Source organism: Lithobates pipiens, unplaced genomic scaffold, assembly GCF_037356315.1.
Source record: "Lithobates pipiens isolate NorthernLeopardFrog02 unplaced genomic scaffold, aLitPip1_a1.2 Scaffold_8, whole genome shotgun sequence".
Taxonomy (NCBI): domain Eukaryota; kingdom Metazoa; phylum Chordata; class Amphibia; order Anura; family Ranidae; genus Lithobates; species Lithobates pipiens.
The window spans coordinates 615,870,135-615,891,802 of record NW_027507903.1 but is presented as its reverse complement, the minus strand read 5'-3'; the positions used below and the strand labels follow the sequence as shown (position 1 = coordinate 615,891,802).

General features: G+C 44.4%; 1 protein-coding gene across 1 annotated transcript in view; it reads right to left on the bottom strand.

The window, feature by feature from the left end:
• LOC143962356 (uncharacterized) overlaps positions 1-21,668 on the bottom strand; it is a 127,186-nt gene that overhangs the window by 35,345 nt on the left and 70,173 nt on the right. Inside the window, exon 9 of the mRNA XM_077471650.1 lies at positions 10,477-10,555. Within this exon, the coding sequence (XP_077327776.1) occupies positions 10,477-10,555 (79 nt within the window). The remainder of the gene's footprint in view (positions 1-10,476; positions 10,556-21,668) is intronic.

Genomic DNA, 21,668 nt, shown 5'->3' with positions numbered 1-21,668 from the left:
GGACAGATCACACATTACTATTGTAATTGCGGAGAAAGTTTAACTGGCAGCCAGCAGATGGATCACACAGCAACACTGTGCTGACTGTTTACTACTATAATTCTGGGGGAAGGTTACCTAGCACTCAGCAGTTGGATCATACAACCCCAAAATGCAGATTGCTTGTTTACTATTGTAAGTGCAGGATAGGGTTGCCAAGTCAAACTTGAACACTTTAGCGGCACGTGGCAATTTTTTTTTTTCATAGTATAAGCTATACATATATTTTTCTATTAAATAACCTTTCTAATCATATGAAGTTAATAACAAGAGCCCCCCTTTACATCCGAGTCCACAGAGTTCCCCTTTTACATGTGAACTCCCAGAATTTCCCTTTCACTGTAAGGGGAGACTCTGCAGACTCTGATGTTAGGGAGAACTCTGACATAAGGGATGCTCTGGGAACCCTGATTTAAGGGGGAACACTGAGAACACTTCTGTACGGAGAGGACTCTGATGTAAGGGGGAACACTATGGCCTCTGGTGTAAAAGGGAACTCTGATGTAAGGGGGGCTCAGAGAACCCTGAATTACCTTAGTGCACTCACTCAGAGGCAGGAGAGAGAAGGAAGGAGACTTCAGACACAGACAGGGATGGATCGTGAGCTCACTCACTCCTTGGCAGTCAGCAACTCTCATCCAGATGTATCTGGAAGACATAGTCCGGTCTGAACAATGTGTCTAGGTTTCAGGGAGTCTGAAACCTGGAAGCATGATTCCGAAAACGAACTGTCTGGGTGAATTCCAGACAGGTGGCAACCCTAGTGCAGGACACAGTTTTTCAACAGATTACACAGCCCCCAGTGCAGACTGCTTGTTTAATATTGTAAGTGCAGAGAAGGTGTACTAGCAGCCAACAGATGGATCACACAGCCCCCCAGTACTAACTGATTGTTTACCACTGTTAGTGCTGGAGTAGGTAAATTGGCAGCTGGCAGATCACACAGTCCCTTAGTGCAGACACTGATTGTTTACTATTGTAATTGTTGGGGAAAGTTAATTGTCAGCCTGCAGACGGATCACACAACCCCACATTGCTGACTGTTCACTAATGTAATTGCAGGGAAACATTAACTAGCAGCCAGCAAATGGATCACACAGCCCCACAGACTGATCTATCTGCCAGCTGCTGGATGTATACAAGAAAAATAGTTCAGTGTGGAGTAAATATGACATAAGACAAGTAGAGGCGCAAAACACCTAGAACAATACACACAGTAGGGAAAAAGACCCCCCTTCACAAAAACCCATATACAGATTTAAACGTCCAATTATGTATTTATGGCGTATAATCCCATAGGAGTTAACTAATTTCTTTCCTGGGGTTTCCACACGCAGGGCTGCCACCAAGGAGAAACTGAAACCAGATTTCCAGGCACTATAATACAAACACAAGGAAAGGGGCGCCTCTGGGTGCAGATTTCTTTAAAAGTGCAGATTTATTATTAAGCTGATAAAAATAAACTCACATTTTCTATGAGTAATTAAAGCATTGTAATCCATCCACAATGATTCGATCAGTCATTTCATCCTTCTAGTCCGCAGTCCGCCTAGCCGCTCTTTACTGTGTATCCACTGTTTAAATTGAAAATGCCGGCCACAGTGGACGCAGTGTGTGTCATACCAGAACGAGGCTTGAGGCGCTGTTACAAGCGGGACGCGAGGAGATGACGTCACTACTCGGCATTGCGTTTCCTGAGCAATACGGGTCGCGATGGGGAAGCGACCGCGCTCTTTCTTCAAAGCCAATAGTGGATGTCAATGGGGGGCATTAAATAAATAAAAAGGGGGAGTGGCCAGACCTTGTTAAATCAAAAGGAAATAATGATAAAGGAAAGAAATGAGGTAAAATGGGAAAGAGGCGGGAATTAACTATAAGGACAATGAAAACATAAAATGAAGGGGAAAAAAATAAATAAACTATGAGAGTAATGGGAAGTTAAATAAAACGAAGGAAGGTGATCAAAATTAGAAGAAGAGAGGGATTTTATTGGGGGAGCTGTGGCAACATTTGGAGCCTTAATAAAAATAATATAAACATTGAAAAATAATAGATAATATTAAGAAAAAATTATAATAATAGAATTAAATAAAAATATATAAATAAGAATAAAAATAAAAGTAAAATTAGCAACAAATAATAAAAAATAATAACTGGAAAAATGATAATAGTGATGGAAATAAAAAATAATAATAAAAAAAGGGGAGGAAGGGAAGTGGCCAAAGGTCTCTCAATTAAGCAATAATAATGAAAATGATGAAAGGGAAATAAGGGAACGAAGGGGAAATTAGCTATAAATATATTCTGCCTACTTACGACAATGCCCAAGCATCGTCCCCATAGACCTAAATCATATTAGCATAAATTTATGGAGGAATATATCAGTATTTTTTTCTATTAGCTCTAAACAGCTCATGTACACATATAATCAAATAAAAACATGTGACTTTTATACATATATTAGTAGTAAAATACAATACTGGACAGTAATAAAATATACAGGAATACATAAGCTTAAGCTTTGATAATATAGTTGCGCCTGCAAGATACAGATACAATTTAGAGATATATAGGGATACGAGAATATATCTCCATAGGTTCGTGCGTGAAAAAACGCACACACGCATACACTATAGGCCATTGAGTATTTTAGAAGGGGATAAATATAAAGGGGATATATAAAAAAGGCTATATAAAAAAAGGATGTTATAGCCTCAGTAAAACTAAGGACTGAAATTAAAACTCTGCATGGAAAACAGGATGGTAGCTATTAAAAGTCACACCAGGACGTAATACTATAGTATAGTAGCAATCTCAATACATTTGTTGATACCTCCTGGTGAAAGAACATCCAGAGTGTAGATCCAAAAAGTTTTGCGGTCACAAAGCTTCTTGAATCTTTCAGCCGGGGGAAGGTAATTAGGGATCTGTTCTATGATCCAGACTTTTAGGCCCACCGTAGACCCCTGATGAAACTGGGCAAAATGTCTCGGGACACTGTGGGGGTCAGTGCCTCCCTCTATCAGTCTCCTATGTTCTCCAAAACATTGTCTAAGGGCTCTAATAGTCCTCTCTACATAGATTAGGCCACACGGACAACTAAGTCCGTATACCACAAAGTCGGAAGAACAATTGAAAAATTCTTTCAATACATAAGTTTTACCTTTAGTTGAGAATTCTTTTTTCCCATGACGGACAAATTTACAGGTCTTGCATAGTGCCTTCCGACATTGATACATACCTACCAAGGGTATCAAAGTAGGAACTACTGGGTTTTTTTTTGGCGCCCTAAATTTACTAGGTGCGATCTTATTTTTAAGATTGGGAGCCCTGCGATAGGCTACTGGCGGACGAGTTGGGAGCACTGATCTTAAGTGTGGGTCTTGTTGTAGGATCCCCCAATGTTTCAGTAGTATTTGCGCCATAATTTTATGTTTGATGTGAAAAGTAGTTATGAATCTACTGGAAAAATCTTTTTCCTGGAAGATATTGTTTAAAGGCCTTATCGACCAAGGATTCAGGATATTTTTTCTCCAAAAATTTGGTTTTTAGAGTTGTACTCAGATCTATATAGTCTGATTCCTTAGTACAATTTTGTCGAAGCCAACAAAATTGACCCTTGGGAATATTCCTAATCCAGTTTGGATAGTGACAGCTATCAAAGTTCAAGTAATGCCGCATACACACGATCAAACAATCCAGTGGAAAAGTCCAGCGGACAATCCGCCCGTGTGTAGGCTCCGGCGGACTTTTTTTTAACCCAAAAATCCGGCGGACTAAGAAAGTAGTTTTGCACTTCATTCTGTCCGCAGGACTCGCATTTCGGCGGACAGTACAGCCGTGTGTGTGCCAGTCCGCCGTACTTTTGAAATGAACGGACTTTTCCCGCCCGGAGAAAAGTCCGCTCATTTTGACTTAAAGGGGAATCCCTGCGCCGAAAAATCGGCTTGGGGGGCCCCCCTAGGTCCATATCAGACCCTTATCCGACCACGCTACCCGGCTGGCCAGGAAAGGGGGTGGGGACGAGCGAGTGCCCCCCCTCCTGAGCCATACCAGGCCGCGTGCCCTCAACATGGGGGGTGCCTTGGGGAAGGGGGGCCTCGTGGATGTGTGGATAATAGGGGGATGAAACTAAATGTTGTGTGAGTATTTGAGACATAAGCTCCTCATCATTAGAGATCTCTAGATCGTCGATGTCCAACAACGCTAGGTCTGAACACGGTTCAGGTGAAGTTGTGACAGATTGTGAGAAGACAAATTAAAAATCTTTACCGTTTTTATGGTGTTTCAATACATTTGCATAACTTCTTGGTTCGTCCTCCTCTACAGCCTCTTCTGTAAGCTTTCTTTTTCTGGGATTTGAGGTCGGAGGAGGACTGGAAGGGGCGCTGGAAGGGGGTGCGCTGTTAAACCCCTTTCACACTGGGGCGGTTTTCAGGCGCTTTATCACCTGAAAACTGCCTCCCGTTCATTCAAGTGGGGCTTTTCACACTCGGGCGGTGCGCTTGCGGGACGTTTCTGAAAAATCCTGCAAGCAGCATCATTGGAGCAGGTTGGGAGTGCTACAGTGCCTTGCGAAAGTATTCGGCCCCCTTGAACTTTTCAACCTTTTGCCACATTTCAGGCTTCAAACATAAAGATATAACATTTTTATTTTTTGTGAAGAATCACCAACAAGTGGGACACAATTGTGAAGTGGAACGAAATCTATTAGATATTTTAAACTTTTTTAGCAAATAAAAAACTGAAAAGTGGTGCGTGCAAAATTATTCGGCCCCTTTACTTTCAGTGCAGCAAACTCACTCCAGAAGTTCAGCGAGGATCTCTGAATGATCCAATGTTGTCCTAAATGACTGATGGTGATAAATAGAATCCACCTGTGTGTAATCAAGTCTCTGTATAAATGCACCTGCTCTGTGATAGTCTCAGGGTTCTGTTGAAAGCGCAGAGAGCATCATGAAGACCAAGGAACACACCAGGCAGGTCCGTAATACTGTTGTGGAGAAGTTTAAAGCCGGATTTGGATACAAAAAGATTTCCCAAGCTTTAAACATCCCAAGGAGCACTGTGCAAGCGATCATTTTGAAATGGAAGGAGTATCAGACCACTGCAAATCTACCAAGACCTGGCCGTCCCTCTAAACTTTCAGCTCAGACAAGGAGAAGACTGATCAGAGATGCAGCCAAGAGGCCCATGATCACTCTGGATGAACTGCAGAGAACTACAGCTGAGGTGGGAGAGTCTGTCCATAGGACAACAATCAGTCGTACACTGCACAAATCTGGCCTTTATGGAAGAGTGGCAAGAAGAAAGCCATTTCTCAAAGATATCCATAAAAAGTCTCGTCTAAAGTTTGCCACAAGCCACCTGGGAGACACACCAAACATGTGGAAGAAGGTGCTCTGGTCAGATGAAACCAAAATCCAACTTTTTGCCCACAATGCAAAACGATATGTTTGGCGTAAAAGCAACACAGCTCATCACCCTCAACACACCATCCCCACTGTCAAACATGGTGGTGGCAGCATCATGGTTTGGCCCTGCTTTTCTTCAGCAGGGACAGGGAAGATGGTTAAAATTGAGGGGAAGATGGATGCAGCCAAATACAGGACCATTCTGGATGAAAACCTGTTGGAGTCTGCAAAAGACCTGAAACTGGGACGGAGATTTATCTTCCAACAAGACAATGATCCCAAACATACAGCAAAATCTACAAAGGAATGGTTCACAAATAAACCTATCCAGGTGTTAGAATGGCCAAGTCAAAGTCCAGACCTGAATCCAATCGAGAATCTGTGGAAAGAGCTGAAAACTGCTGTTCACAAACGCTCTCCATCCAACCTCACTGAGCTTCAGCTGTTTTGCAAGGAAGAATGGGCAAGAATTTCAGTCTCTCGATGTGCAAAACTGATAGAGACATACCCCAAGCGACTTGCAGCTGTAATCGCAGCAAAAGGTGGCTCTACAAAGTATTAACGCAAGGGGGCCGAATCATTTTGCACGCCCCACTTTTCATTTTTTTATTCGTTAAAAAAGTTTAAAAAATCCAATAGATTTCGTTCCACTTCACAATTGTGTCCCACTTGTTGGTGATTCTTCACAAAAAAAAATGTTTTATATCTTTATGTTTGAAGCCTAAAATGTGGCAAAAGGTTGAAAAGTTAAAGGGGGCCGAATACTTTCGCAAGGCACTGTATATTAAACCCTCCCAAAACGCCCTGCCCATTGGAATAAATGGGCAGCACTTTTGAAGCGCCTGAAAAGCGATTTGGAAGAAGCACAACACGAGTTTTTAACCCCTGCTTTAAAAAGCGCAGCTTAAACAACGGTAAAGAGCTGCTAAAACGAGTGGTGCCTTACCGTGAACGTGGCCGTGGCCCCAGTGTGAAATAATAATCTTAACCATACTAGTTCTGGATCCACTGCACCAACCAAAACAGGACAAAGTACTGGACAAGATAGGGAATGTATTTATTTATTTTATTGCTGAGCTTTTTTTACAATGGCAACACGGTGGAACGCAGTACCGGCACCTCCAGCACTGACTGTTATGGCAAATGGTGCTGGGGTATGCTGAAGGGTCTTTTGATGCTGGCTGCTGGCAGGTCTATTCTAGCAGGGGGGTCTATTGTTGCTGAAGAGGTCTATTGTTGGTGGTGGGGGGCCTTCTGTTGCTGGGAGAGATCTATTATTAAGGGAGTGGTCTATTGTTGGAAAGAAGAAAGAAATGGCTGCTCATCCAGAACTTCTGATTGCCTTTTATTTTGCTTCACAAAGATAACACCAGAGACACCAAATTGTGGTCATGTAGACACGTTTCACACATACATCTTGTGCTTAATCATTGGTAATGATTTTAAAGTTGTAACACTGTCCATTGCGGCCACAATTGGTCGACCAGGAGGATGTTCAGTGTTTTTGTGTATTCACACATACATCTTGTGCTTAATCATTGGTAATGATTAAGCACAAGATGTATATATGAAATGCGTCTACGTGACCACAGTTTGGTGTCTCTGGTGTTATCTTTGTGAAGCAAAATATAAGGTAATCGGAAGTTCTGGATGTGTAGCCATTTCTTTCTTCTTTCCAAGTTTCCCACGGAGGTGGGCCGGGGCTAGCACTCTGCAAGATACTCCCAATCAGCCTTATCTTTATACACCTGGAGCAGCGTTTCTTTTTCTTGTATAGGAGTCTATTGTTGTTGGCTGCGCAGAGATCTCTTGTTACTGCCAGGAGTTTTGTTGCGGGAGGTCCATTGTTATTAGGGGGATCTATTGTTGCTGGCAGGGGTCCTATTTCTAGTGGCTGCAGGAGATCTATTTCTTTACTTTTCTTGTTATCATTATCAAATTCCGTACACATTACTTAGCACCACAAAATGATACGTGGCTCTGTATTCTCTAAAAGGGCAGTACTTGGAGGTGGGTAGGGGGTGGAACCAAGAAATGGTGCTCGGAGGTGGGTGGATGGGTGGGCGGAGAAAAGTTGTGACTCGGAAAGGGGGCGTTCCTGCACCTATTCTCTGAGATAAAAAAGCCCAGATAGGGAGGCTTATTTTTGAATAGAGAACGATTAAACCCTTTTAGGGTTTTTTTTTTTCTGTTTGTGTTCTCTCGCTCACATTTTCTGTTTTGGTAACAATGATTAGCACAAGTTCACACCACCCACATTGTGCCCGATAACGCACCGTTCACAGATTAGTATGCTGCTGTGCCATTCCTTTTAAATTGCTACCCAATACACAGCAGGAAAAAATACTGTATATATAATAAGTAATGATTTGTCTAATTGAATAAATGAAATATTAAGATAATGAAATAAATCATTTGCATGGAGGCATAGTAAAAATCTGTGTTACAGTATAATTATATAATATATAAAATATCTTCTGGTGCCAAATACAATAAAAAAATGTTCAAAGTTAACGCTTCTTTAAAATGTCATATAATTCGATTATCCCACTAGAATTAATATTATTATTCAGGATTGCGCAGTTTGCGCATTGCTTTACAGCATGAGGGCAGACAGTACTGTTACAATATAATTCAATACAGGAGGAATCAGAGGGCCTTGCTTGTTAGAGCTTACAATCTAAAAAGAGGGAAGGAGGTCAGGTGACACAAAAGATAGCTGTAGGGGATAATGGAAAAAAGAAAAATACCGTGCTCCTAACAAAATAAATTAAAGCTAAAAATGAACATAAAGTAGCAACTAATATGTGAGATACACACATGTAACATAGGAAAATTAAAGGAAATAGTTGCGCTATTTTGTTTTTTTAAGGCGCGTTTCGTCATAGGATGATGTCGTCTGGGGTATGGGTGACACACTAACGCATCACGCTTTAAATAAACGATAGTGTTAACCAAGCCTCGATCTGAGATGAAGGTGGAAACATGGTTGGAACAACATAGCGGACTAACGACGCCCAATCAGCCATATTGGAATATGGCAAAACTAATGGCAAAGAGGGTGAGAGCAACAAAATAGGTGGAGATACAAAAAAAAAACTACAGTGAGTTTCAATGAAGGAACAAACATCTCCAAATGAACTACAAAAATAGGAATATCAGATGGAGTGAGTAAAAATAATTATACTCATGGATAAAAATATATCGGCTTATAGTTAAAATCCACAATAAAAATTTTTAGCGCAACTATTTCCTTTCAATTTACAACTGTAGGGGATAAGCTGATGGAGAAAATAAAAGTACAGTTGTTGGGTGGAGGCAGGATAGTCTTCTGTTATGAAAGGGGTTTTCAGGATTCACCTAAAAAAGGACAGAGAAGGAGAAATTTGGACAGATTAAAGGTAGGGAGTTCCAGACGATGGGAGAGGCTCTGGGGAAGTCCTGGAAGTGAGCATGGGAGGAAGTAATGAGGAAGCAGAGCAGGAGGAATAAAAAGAACAATTTGATTGATATTTTGAGACACGGTTAGTGATGTAGCTGGGGACAGAGTTGTGGATGGCTTTGTAAGTTGTTGTTAGTGTTTAGAATTTTATTCGTTGGGTGAGCAAAAGCCAATGGAGAGATTGACAGAGAGGGGTGGAGGACACTGACTGGCTCATAAGGTGGATGAGTCTGCCAGCAGCATTCTGGAGGGATAGCCTATGTAAAGGTAATCCAATGAGGAGGAAGTTGTAGTAGTCGAGGCGAGAGATAACCAGGAAGTGAATTAGAAGCTCTGTGTCATTGGTTAGGAAGGGGAGTATTTTGGAGATGTTGCGGAGGTTGAGGCAGTAATATTTGGAAATTGATTGGATGCAAGGCCAAAAGGGATAGTTCAGAGTCCAGAGTAACACCTAGCATGCGGGGACAGGTTGATGGTCATACCATTAATCTCGAAGAGAATTCAGAGAAAGGGGAACGTGGGGGAGGAAATATTACGAGCTCGATTTTGGATAGATTGAGTGTTGAAAAAGTGGCGTGACGTCCAGTCTGATATGTCTGTTCTTAATTAGTGTTGCGTGGAAAAGAATAATGGAGTGAGCTGAGAGGTAGAGGGGTAGATTTGGATGTTATCAGCTTAGAAATGGCTTTAAAAGACATGGGATTCTATTAACTAACCAAGGGAGGAAGTGTAGATCGAGACTAGGAGAGGTCCAAGAACAAAATATTGGGGGACCCTGACAGAAAAATGAAGAGGAGAGAAGGCGGTAGAATTGTAAGTGACACCAAAGGTGTGGTGGGATAGGAAAAATGGGAACCAATGAAGAGTACAGTCATGGGGAACAAAGGAGTGGAGTTTTTTGAGGAAGAAGGTGGTGGTCCACTGTTTCAAAGGCAGCAGAGAGTTCCAAGAGTAGGAGTAAAGAATAGTGACCATTGGTTTTAGCCTTTAGTAAATTGATTGTGAGTTTTAGGAGAGGAATTTCTGTGGAGTGTTGATGGCGATTTCCAGGCTGGGGATCAAGAAGGTTATTCTCAGTGTGGTGGTCGCTAAGTCAGTTGTAGACCAGGCATTCAAGGAGTTTGGAGGTAAAGGGGAACATGGAGATGGGTCATAGGTTGGTGGGATCCAACAAGGACTTTTTAAGTATGGGGGTAACTGGTACAGCTGGTGGGATCCAACAAGGGCTTTTTAGGTATGGGGATGACTAGTGCAGTTGTTGGGATCCAACAAGGGCTTTTTAAGTATTAGGGTGACTAGGATATCTTTTAGAGAGTTGGGGAGGATGCCAGAAGAGAGGGAGAGATTGAAGATGTGAGTTAGAGAGTGTAGGATAGAGCCAGAGGGTGACTGTAGTGTTTGTGAGGGAACAGGGCCCAGCAGGCAGGTCATTATAGATTATTAAAAGTTTTGAAACCTCGTCTATAGTGACAGGGTCATACTGAGGGAAGTATTGAGTGTAACTGTGGTGATGTAATGGTAAGTGGGGGAGGTATTTGTACAGGAGAGATCTCATCACAAATTGTTTCAATCTTATCTTACCATTGTGTCTTTTTTTTATGGCGTCGGGGGCCTCCCTCTTCTTGCGGTGGCAGAGTGGAGTTTCACAATATTTCCTTGCCTGTCAAAGAAAATACATTGAATTAAAGTGAACGTGTCATCTCCAAAAAAGGGTACCCCCCCAGGCAGAAATGTGGAAGTTGCCATTTTTTTTTTACTTATGCCTATAGGTGCCCTACTATTTAAACAGTGAGGCCCCATTCACACCTGAGTATAGCGTTTTCGGGCAGAAAATCGTACGATTTTACCGCGATTTTGCTGCATTTTTGTGGCTTTTTTACCACGATTTTGCCACATTTTTTACGGCGTTTTGCCGTGATTTTGTGCAGGGCAAAGGGTCACCAATGTAAAAAGAAGAAAAACGCCCAAATCTGCCCGATTCGAGCGACAAAAGAGGGTCAAGAACTTGTTTGAGCTTCAGGCGTTCGGCTTCAGGCTTTTTCCCCTTCAGCGTTTCGTAGCTTGAGGCTTCAAGCTACAAAACGCTCAGGTGTGAATGGGGCCTGACTGAAGAACGAGCATACAGGCTGGAATTCTGTCTTCACTGGCTCCATGCTTATTCCATGTTAATGACTCGCAAAGCTGCTAAAAAGAACACTGGTGTTTCGAATACAGGAGCTACATGACAAATATGCAATGTACCCATCCTATGGGATTTGTAGCATTCAGTTTTAAAATGTAAGTTGTGTTCACAAGACGATAAAAAAAAAAAGTGATGACCCAAGCAATTTCGTGGAAGTCTGAGGCTTTCATGATATTGGTGTGCTTGTGGATTGAGATGAGAAAGAAGGATACTTGAAGGGAAAACCTAGACTAATTGAAGTGTTTCAGGTATTGTAAAATAAAAGAGGATGCTCTGTCTGCAATAGCCGCCGCATTCCCCTCCTCCTGCAGTACGCCTTTCTGCCACTAGATGTCCTCAGTTTTCTGGGAAGTATGATGTTCAGCATCAATCATCATTAAAGACTGATGACATACTGTAAGTACAGGGCATCATGGACCCGCTCCTTAATAGGGGGCCACCATGGCATGCTGCACTCACAGTGTAATAATACAGAGAGCATTGCCGACATCACACCAGCACCACTCCTCGCATCATAAAAGGCTGCCCTGTGTGCCATGTAACCTAATATAATGTCTAAAAATATCTGGAATAGGTGAGAATTAAAAAAACAGAAAAAACTGCTGAAAAGATTTGGGGAGAGGGGGAGGTCAATTTGGTAGTGGGGCGCCAAGTACATAGTAGTGGCCTTGGGCGCCATCAATAAATTAGTTTCGTTCTGTTCCGTTATGGTTCGTATTAAAATTAATTTGTACTTTGTATTTCGTGTCCGAAATTCAATTTCAGTTCATACGAAATACGAATTGTCGTTAGGTTCATTAACTTGTACGAACGTTCTTTACGATGAATTTAAAGGCAAAAATACACCTCAATATGACTGTCGATGCTGATGGAAGTTTGGTTTTTATCCGAAATACAAAATTCCGTTGAAGAATTTCCTATCCGAAATATGAATTTTCGTTAGATGAGGGGCTCCCACCATCCCTGTGCTGTGCTGACTTCCTCCTGGGGATTCGTAAACAAAAGTTCGTATTTCGTACAAAATACGGATGCATGTCAATTCGTATTTCGGATCCTCCTGGACATACGAATTTAGGGAAATTCGTACGAATTTGAGATCCGTACGAAATGAATCGCACATGTCTAGTGGAAGGTTGCTATTGGTTAATAGAACGAGCATAGTGAAAAAAGTGTAGTTTACTGTGTGGCTTAATGATAATGAGCATGTAAAAAATAGCAATAGTTAAGGGAAACCTTTTTTTTTAACCACTTAAGGACCGCCGCATGGCAATGTACGTCGGCAGAATGGCACCGACGGGCACAAGCACGTACATGTACGTGCTTGCCTTGCAGCGGGTGGGGGGTCCGATCGGACCCCCTCCCGCTGGATGCGGCGGTCCGTTTCGCTTCAGGAGCGATCCGGGATGAGGGGATGGCCGTTGGTTTCTGGCAATCCCCTCTCGATCGCTCCTGGCGAATGAGAAGCTTCCCCCGCCTGTGTAGTGTAAACACAGGCAGGGAGGAAGTGATGTCAATGTCCTCGGGCGGTCTTTTTGACCGGACTGCGAGGAGAACAGAGAAAGTAAGTGCACCAACACTACACTACACTGACATGTAGGTACACATAGGCACACAAATCCCCCCCCGATCACCCCCCCGATTGCCCCCCGATCCTCCCCGCCCCCCCCTCCCAGTCACAGTGTCACTGATTGCAGTGATCATTTATTTACTGATCACTGCATTCAGTGTCAGCTGTGACAGTAAAAACTGTCAGGGCAGTTAGTGTTAGGTCCAGGGTAGCCCCCTACCCCCCCAATAAAGGTTTAACCCCCTGATTGCCCCTAGAGTTAACCCTTTCACCCCCTTTTGCCAGTGTCACTAAGCGATCGTTTTTCTGATCGCTGCATTAGTGTCACTGGTGCCGCTAGGTAGCTAGTTATTTTTTTAGGTTCACCGCCAGGTTTTTATAGCGCTAGGTACCCCCGTATACTACCCAATAATGGTTTTAACCCCCTGATTGCCCCTAGTTAACCCTTTCACCCCCTTTTGCCAGTGTCACTAAGCGATCGTTTTTCTGATTGCTGCATTAGTGTCACTGGTGCCGCTAGGTAGCTAGTTATTTTTTTAGGTTCACCGCCAGGTTTTTATAGCGCTAGGTACCCCGATATACTACCCAATAATGGTTTTAACCCCCTGATTGCCCCTAGTTAACCCTTTCACCAGCGATCACCGTATCAGTGCCACTGGTGACGCTGGTTAGCCAGTTGGTTATTTTTGGTTCTCCGTCAGGTTTTTATATAGCGCCAGGGACCCCCATATACTACCTAATAAAATTTTTAACCCCCTGATTGCCCCTAGTTAACCCTTTCACCAGTGATCACCGTATAAGTGTTACGGGTGACTCTGGTACCCACCATTTATTACCCAATAAAGGTTTAACCCCCTGATCACCCGGCGGGTGATATCAATTAGGTTTTAGGGTCAGGGTCTGCGTCGCCCCAGGCAGCGCTAAGTTAGTGCCAGTACCACTAACACCCACACGCAAAGCATACACCTCCCGTAGTGGTATAGTATCTGAACAGATCAATATCTGATCTGATCAGATCTATACTAGCGTCCCCAGTAGTTTAGGGTTCCAAAAAAGGCATTGCTAGCGGGATCAGCCCAGATACCTGCTGGAACCTGCGTTTTGCCCCTCCGCCCAGCCCACCCAAGTGCAGTATCGATCGATCACTGTCACTTACAAAACATATAACTGCAGCGTTTGCAGAGTCAGGCCTGATCCCTGCGATCGCTAACAGTTTTTTCTGGTAGCGTTTTATATTTAAATCCGGAAGGCAGTGCTTGGTTTTCGGGGTCCCGTACGTGGCTAGGCTCCCAAAAAGTCCCCCACGTGTGGTATCCCTGTACTCGGGAGAAGCAGCAGAATTTATTTTGGGGTGTAATTTCACATATGCCCATAGAATGTGTGAGCAATATATCATTTAGTGACAACTTTGTGCAAAAAAAAAAGTTTGTAATATTCCCGCAACTTGTGGCAAAATAGAAATTATTTCATGGACTCAACATGCCTCTCAGTAAATAGCTTGGGGTGTCTACTTTCCAAAATGGGGTCATTTGGCGGGGGGGGGGGGGGGGGGGTTGTGCTATTTTGGCATTTTATGGCCTTCGAAACTGTGATAGGTAGTGAGGAGTGAAATCAAAAATTTGCACCCTTAGAAATCCTGAAGGCAGTGATTGGTTTTCGGGGTGCCGTACGCGGCTAGACTCCCAAAAAGTCCCACATATGTGGTATCCCCATACTCAGGAGAAGCAGCAGAATATATTTTGGAGTGCAATTCCACATATAACTATGGCATGTGTGAGCAATATATAATTTAGTGACAACTTTTTGTAAACTTTTTTTTTTTGTGTCATTATTCAATCACGTGGGACAAAAAAAAAAATATTCAATGGACTCAACATGCCTCTCAGCAATTTCCTTGGGGTGTCTACTTTCCAAAATGGGGTCATTGGAGGGGGGGGGGGGGGGGGTTGTACAGCCCTGCCATTTTAGTACCTCAAGAAATGAGGCAGTCATAAATTAAAAGCTGTGTAAATTCCAGAAAATGTACTCTAGTTTTTAGACGCTATAACTTTTGCACAAACCAATAAATATACGCTTATTGACATTTTTTTTACTAAAGACATGTGGCTGAATACATTTTGGCCTAAATGTATGACTAAAATTTAGTTCATTCGATTTTTCTTATAACAAAAAGTAGAAAATATCTTTATTTTTTTTATTTTTTCAGTCTTTTTCCTTTTATATCGTAAAAAATAAATATCGCAGAGGCAATCAAATACCATCAAAAGAAATCTCTATTTGTAGGAAGAAAAGGACACAAATTTCGTTTATTACACGCATCAGCCACTGAATTATCAATCCCCCGGAACATGCACAGCAGTCACAAAACAGTTAATGCATAAACACTTCAGTACCAGGTGCCGCAATAAGCGTACAACCGGGGAAGAAGACGCAGTGTTATTATTAATGGCCTGAACCACCCCCAGATTGTCACAATGGAAACGCACGTAGCGGTCCCGGAACTCCTCGCCCCATAGCTCAACTGCTAGCACGATGGGAAACAATTCCAAGGCCGCTAAATTGCGAATGAAACCTTCCATGCCCATGGCCACTGCCCGGCGCTCCACCTTCCCTGATAAAAAGCCCCAAAGCCACAGGAACCGGCCGCGTTGGTGAACAGTTCCATATCAAAGTTCGACACTACCTGCCCCAACCAGAGCAAGAGGTCATTACAGGTGGCCAGGAAGGAGTCCCACACCTCCAGATCAGCTTTTTGCTCCTGCCCCAGCCTAATAAAATTATGCAGGGCTCGAACAACGGCCGTGGACGCTGCCAGACCCCTGCAAAAAACACGCTCCATTGGCATGATATGGCAAGCAATATTCAACTTGCCGAGGAGGGATTGCATGGCTCGAAGCTGGATCTTCTTCACCCGCAGCGCCCCGGCCACCTCCAACTTCAAACCCTCCAGTTTGTCCAAAGGCAAACGGCACTCCATCTTCATGGTATCTATCACTATCTCCAAAAAACGCAACTCAGTGGCCGGACCTTCAGTCTTGTCACCCCGCAGACTTCGAAAAGCTGCTGAACTGTAGCCAACAGGGAAGCACACACAAGACTATCCACAGGCCCTATACATAAAAAATCATCCAAGTAGTGGATGACGGATGACAAGCCTGCAACATCCCTGACCGCCCATTCTAAAAAAGAGCTGAACTGCTGAAATGGTGAATGAGCCGAAACTTGTTCGGCTCTTTCTTGGGAACCACACCCAAAGGGGATATAACAAGACCAGGCAGTGGCGGCCCCTTAAACGGGATAGCCGTACGCCCCAGCGCAACTTCTTTGAATAACTTCTCTGACACAATGCCTGCATGCTCCCTTGCCGACTTCAAATTATCGGCCGCAGGCGGCACCACCCGGAGTTGACTATTTAACCTAAAACCCTTGGTAAACCCCAACTCCAGTAACCTGGCAACATCCTGATTAGGATAGCGCCTTAGGAAATCAACATTTTGCAAGTGCCTGCGTTAAATTGCCAGCAGAAACCCATGCGATTTTCGGCCAGTTGTCCGGCAGTTGCCAAAGCCCCGGCCCCACCCTGAAAGGGAACCAAAGTACTCTGTGGAGATGACATTAGCCTCATCCAAAGACTAGTGTCCTTGTGGTCCCACCGTAAGGATGGACGGACTGCCTTCCTCTGCCTGAATTGCGCATCATAGCGGTGCCCCCATATACCCTTTGCACCTCCCCGATGGAATCGAGGTAGCAAAAAAGGGGGGAGCAGTTTTCCGGCGCCTTTTCACCGATGACACTCGCCAAAATCGCAAACGCCTGCAACCAATTTGCAAACGTACGTGGGATTAACCGGTATCGCCGCTTCTTCTCTTCTTCCTTCTTGCTCTCGTTGGGCTTAACTTTGTCCAAGTTAAACTTCTCCAAAGGCAACAAGGAGAAAATTTCAACATACTCCCCTTTCCAAATGCGGTCCTTTACCTCAGTCTTCAAGTGAGCGCCCAAAGGCCTCTCAAAACAGACGTAGATCTCGCATTTTGCGGCGTCCGCCAGATGCACACCGTCTACCCCTACTGACGCCTTACTAGTCACCGCGGCCTCCCCGCCCGGTGCCGTAGTCACAGCCACTGCCGGCGATGACGCAGACACAGCCCCAGGATTGGCCACCCCTGCCCCAGCAGCAGCAGGGCCCCCTGCCGACCCTCCAACCCCCCTCCCGCTACAACTGGACCGGTCCCTGCCAACCCAGAGCCTTGAGCCATGGAATTTTGGGCAGCCGCCCACACCGCCACCGGAGAGGCGTCAGCCGCCGGCCGTGCACCAGCCTCACAACGCGCCAACACGTCCCGCTAGCAACGTTTGCACCACCCCCACATCTTATGGCCCCGCTACCCCAGGGGACAGGGAACCCGGACCGTGACACACCCCGCCGAAACCAACCCCCTGTTCCGCCCCTGCACCCCCAACCCCACACACACAAACCCCCCTTTCAAGGACAAGATAGGGAGAAGAAGGAACAGAAAGGACCTTACCTGGCTGCCGCTGCCCCAACGGACATCCAGCCGTATGTCCTGCTCTACGTGTCACCTCCGGCACCTCGTCTGCATCCCGCTCGATCACTTCTCCTTCTGACAAACTGTCTTGGGAACTCCCGGCCTTCCTCAGATAAGCTTCCGTAGGCTGCAGCTCAGGATTTCCCATAGCCGCAGGGTGCCCAGCAGTGACGACCTCACTGCGCGCCATACTGCTTCGTGCCACCCGCTCAGAATCGTTGCCACGTCGAGCCCTAGGCCGGGCAGGCAAAGCCCACCTGGCCACTGATCTGGACCGTACCTCGGCAAAGTCCCCCCGATGGCACTGCACCATCCCCTCCAGTCTTCTACTCCCTCTCCCGTCAGGATTACAGGCCCTGGCCAATCAACATGCGTACCCATCACCCGCCGAGGCATCTCTCCCCCGTCGAGCCGCCCTCAGCGCAGGCGGTGAGCCCTCCCGTCTTTCATTAGCCAAGGGTAGTGGGGGTCAGGCCTGGCTGCATTACTGCCCCCCCGGGTCCGCTGTGTGTGGGATCGAAAGAGCCTGATCTTGAATCCCCGCCCCATCCCTATCGCTAGCTGCTCCGGGCTATAGCGCTCAGGAGGCCTTGACCTCTTGGCACGCGTCATGCTGGCCCTTCCCCTAGTGCCTGTGTCCGGGCCATTACTTTAACACTAAACCTGCCTTGTTCTTAGCTTGGGTAAAAAATCCCAACAACTGGTTTTTGTGTTGTACTTGAGAGACTATTTTGTCGACATTTGAGATCAGATTGCAATATATACATCTACATACAGTGGGGCAAAAAAGTATTTATCCAATTGTACAAGTTCTCCCACTTAAATAGATGAGAGAGGCCTGTAATTGTCATCATAGGTATATCTCAACTATGAGAGATAAAATGTGGAAACAAATCCAGACAATCACCTTGTCTGATTTTTGAAAGAATTTTTGTGCAAATTATGGTGGAAAATAGGTATTTGGTCACCTGCAAACAAGCAAGATTTCTGGCTCTCACAGACCTGTATCTTCTTCTTTAAGAGGCTCCTCTGTCCTCCACTCATTACCCGTATTAATGGAACCTGTTTGAAGTTGTTTTCAGTATAAAAGACACCTGTCCACAACCTCAAACAGTCACACTCCAAACTCCACTATGGTGAAGACCAAAGAGCTGTCGAAGGACACCAGAAACAAAATTGTAAACCTGCACCAGGCTGGGAAGACTGAATCTGCAATAGGCAAGCAGCTTGGTGTGAAGAAATCAACTGTAGGAGCAATAATTAGAAAATGGAAGACATACAATACCACTAATAATCTCCCTCAATCTGGGGCTCCACGTAAGATCTCACCCCGGGGGGTCAAAATGATCACAAGAACGGTGAGCAAAAATCCCAGAACCACACGGGGGGACCTAATGAATGACCTGCAGAGAGATGGGACCAACTTAACAAAGGCTACCATCAGTAACGCACTACGCAGCCAGGGACTCAGATCCTGAAGTGCCAGATGTGTCCCCCTGCTTAAGCCAGTACATGTCCGGGCCCATCTGAAGTTTGCAAGAGAGCATTTGGATGATCCAGAAGAGGATTGGGAGAATGTCATATGGTCAGATGAAACCAAAGTAGAACTGTTTGGTAGAAATACATCTTGTCGTGTTTGGAGGAGAGAGAATGCTGAGTTGCAACCAAAGAACACCATACCTACTGTGAAGCATGGGGATGGCAACATCATGCTTTGGGGCTATTTCTCTGCAAAGGGAACAGGACGACTGAATCCGTGTACATGAAAGAATGAATGGGGTCATGTATCGTGAGATTTTGAGTGCAAACCTCCTGCCATCAGCAAGGGTATTGAAGTTGAAACATGGCTGGGTCTTTCAGCATGACAATGATCCCAAACACACTGCCCGGGCAATGAAGGAGTGGCTTCGTAAGAAGCATTTCAAGGTCCTGGAGTGGCCTCCAGATATCAACCCCATAGAAAACCTTTGGAGGGAGTTGAAAGTCTGTGTAGCCCAGCGACAACCCCAAAACATCACCCACTGCTCTAGAGGAGATCTTCATGAAGGAATGGGCCAACATACCAGCAACAGTGTGTGACAACCTTGTAAAGACTTACAGAAAACATTTGACCTCTGTCATTGCCAACAAAGGATATATAACAAAGTATTGAGATTAACTTTTGATATTGACAAAATACTTATTTTCCACCATAATTTGCAAACACATTCTTTCCAAATCAGACAATGTGATTATCTGGATTTGTTTCCACATTTTGTCTCTCATAGTTGAGGTATACCTATGATGACAATTACAGGCCTCTCTCATCTTTTTAAGTGGGAGAACTTGCACAATTGGTGGCTGACTAAATACTGTTTTGCCCCACTGTATCTACGGTTTTATTCTTTTAAGAAGCTTTCAATAAGTTTTCCTTGGCCTTGCTCAAAGGTACCAAGTCTGGCAGATTCATTGTGCCATGCACCCAAAAGACTTTTGAGTATGCTTTTGCATGTAAATGCCTGTGCTAATGTTTTTACATGTGTACAGCACAGAGCACTAATGTACTGTGTTGGAACCACTTGCATCTGAGCAACAAAGGACGCTAAGTGGCACGATCCACTTGCAAAGTAACAATTCGGGACACTAGGTTTCAATGGGCCAACTGCATCCTAGTACCAAAGGAAACTAGGCACTATCAACCAGGGATGCTAGGTGGCAGGAGTCATCTGCGCCCTAGCAACAAAGAATACCAGGCAACAGAAGCCGTATACATAGCAACAAGGAATGCGAGGCGGGAAGAGTCCTGTGTCCTGGCAACAAAGGTCCTAGGCAGCAAAAGCCACCTGTGTCCTAGCAGTGAAGGACACTTAATGGCAAAAGCCCCTTGCAATCTAGTAATGAAGGATGCTACGCTAGGCAACAACAGACCCCTGTGTCACAGCAACAAAGAGAGCTAGGCGAGAAAATCCTTGTACAATTTAGCAACTAAGGACACTAGGTGGCAAGAGCCACAAATGCTGAGGAAGTCACGTGACGTGATGTAACGCGTAGGGCGTGGCCGGAGTATACTGAGGACCGGAAGTGGCGCGAGAGGTGGCGTAAACGCAGACTGTTTGTCTTTCTTTGGTGCAATTTTTGCTTCATTCATGTAAGCAGGCACTTTTAAGTTTAATAAACTCCCTTTTAATGGTAACACGCTATTGGAGGCTTACATGTGGAACGGAAACATTGTATACGTGGGGCGGAATCCTCTTGTATAAAAAGGCACACTGGTGATCCTGGAAGGGGAGTTTATCGTTTTCTATTGGATCATGAATTTGAGAGAAGGAGGGACTAAAAAGCCACAAGGCCCTAATTCGGACTTTACAGGCAAGATGGACAATAGTATAGTAAAAAAAAGATATTTTGTTAACAATGAATCATATCAAACAGGTTAAGTAGGAAAGAATTAAAAACATACGATAGGCATATGATAGTCGTAAATATCTAGTGTAAACAAGAGGGTTGACACCAAGTGAACGGCAGTGAGCCCCTGTGCGTCTACGCGTTTCGCTATTTTGCTTCATCAGGACACACTTGGGGGTAGTTGAAAGGAACAGGTCTCACGATCAAAGATAAAACAAATCAATCAAACATTGTATAACAATACAATAACATATAATAAAAACCTTCAAACACTGTTATATAAAAAAAGGCACACTAGTGACCCTGGATCCTGGAAGGGGAGTTTATCATTTTCGATTGGATCCAAGACATATGACCTTATGCCTATGAGGTGAGAGTTCTGTGAGCAGAGTGGTGTGGTGTTAGCGGTTTCACTCATTTGAGAAAATACCAAGTAATTATTATTTTTCCCCCATCTTCACTATCTTGATCAATTGGACCATCTATATTTATGGACTTCACTGCACAGATTTAATTATTTTTGTCACTTTTTTTTGGATGAACATCGGATTTATATCATTTTATTCTACATTATTGCATTCATTTGTAACTATTACTGATTCACTTTGCATATGGAAGACTATAGGATATGCGCAAGACCACTGCAAATTGTAATTTAGTATATTTGTGTAGTTGTGACCACCATTAGGTTTTGCTGCAATTCCACTTTATTTTTATCTATTTCACTTACAATTAGTAGTGCAGAGGACCATTATACACATTTTAAGAGCCCCAAATGTACTCTATTGGAGCCGTCTACATCCTAGGAACAAAGGAAACTAGGCAGTAAGAGCTGCCTACGCCCTAGCAGCAAAGAACACTAGGTGACAGGAGCCGTCTGCATCCTAGCAACAAAGGATACTAGGCAGCAGGAGCTGCCTGCATCCTAGCAATAAAGGACGCTAGGCAGCAGGAGCCACCTGCATCCTAGCAACAAAGAACCATAGGTGGCATGAGCCATATGCATTCTAGCAATAAAGGACGCTAGGCAGCAGGAGCTGCCTGTGCCCTAGCAATGAAGGACACCAGGTGTCAGGAGCCACTTGCGATCTAT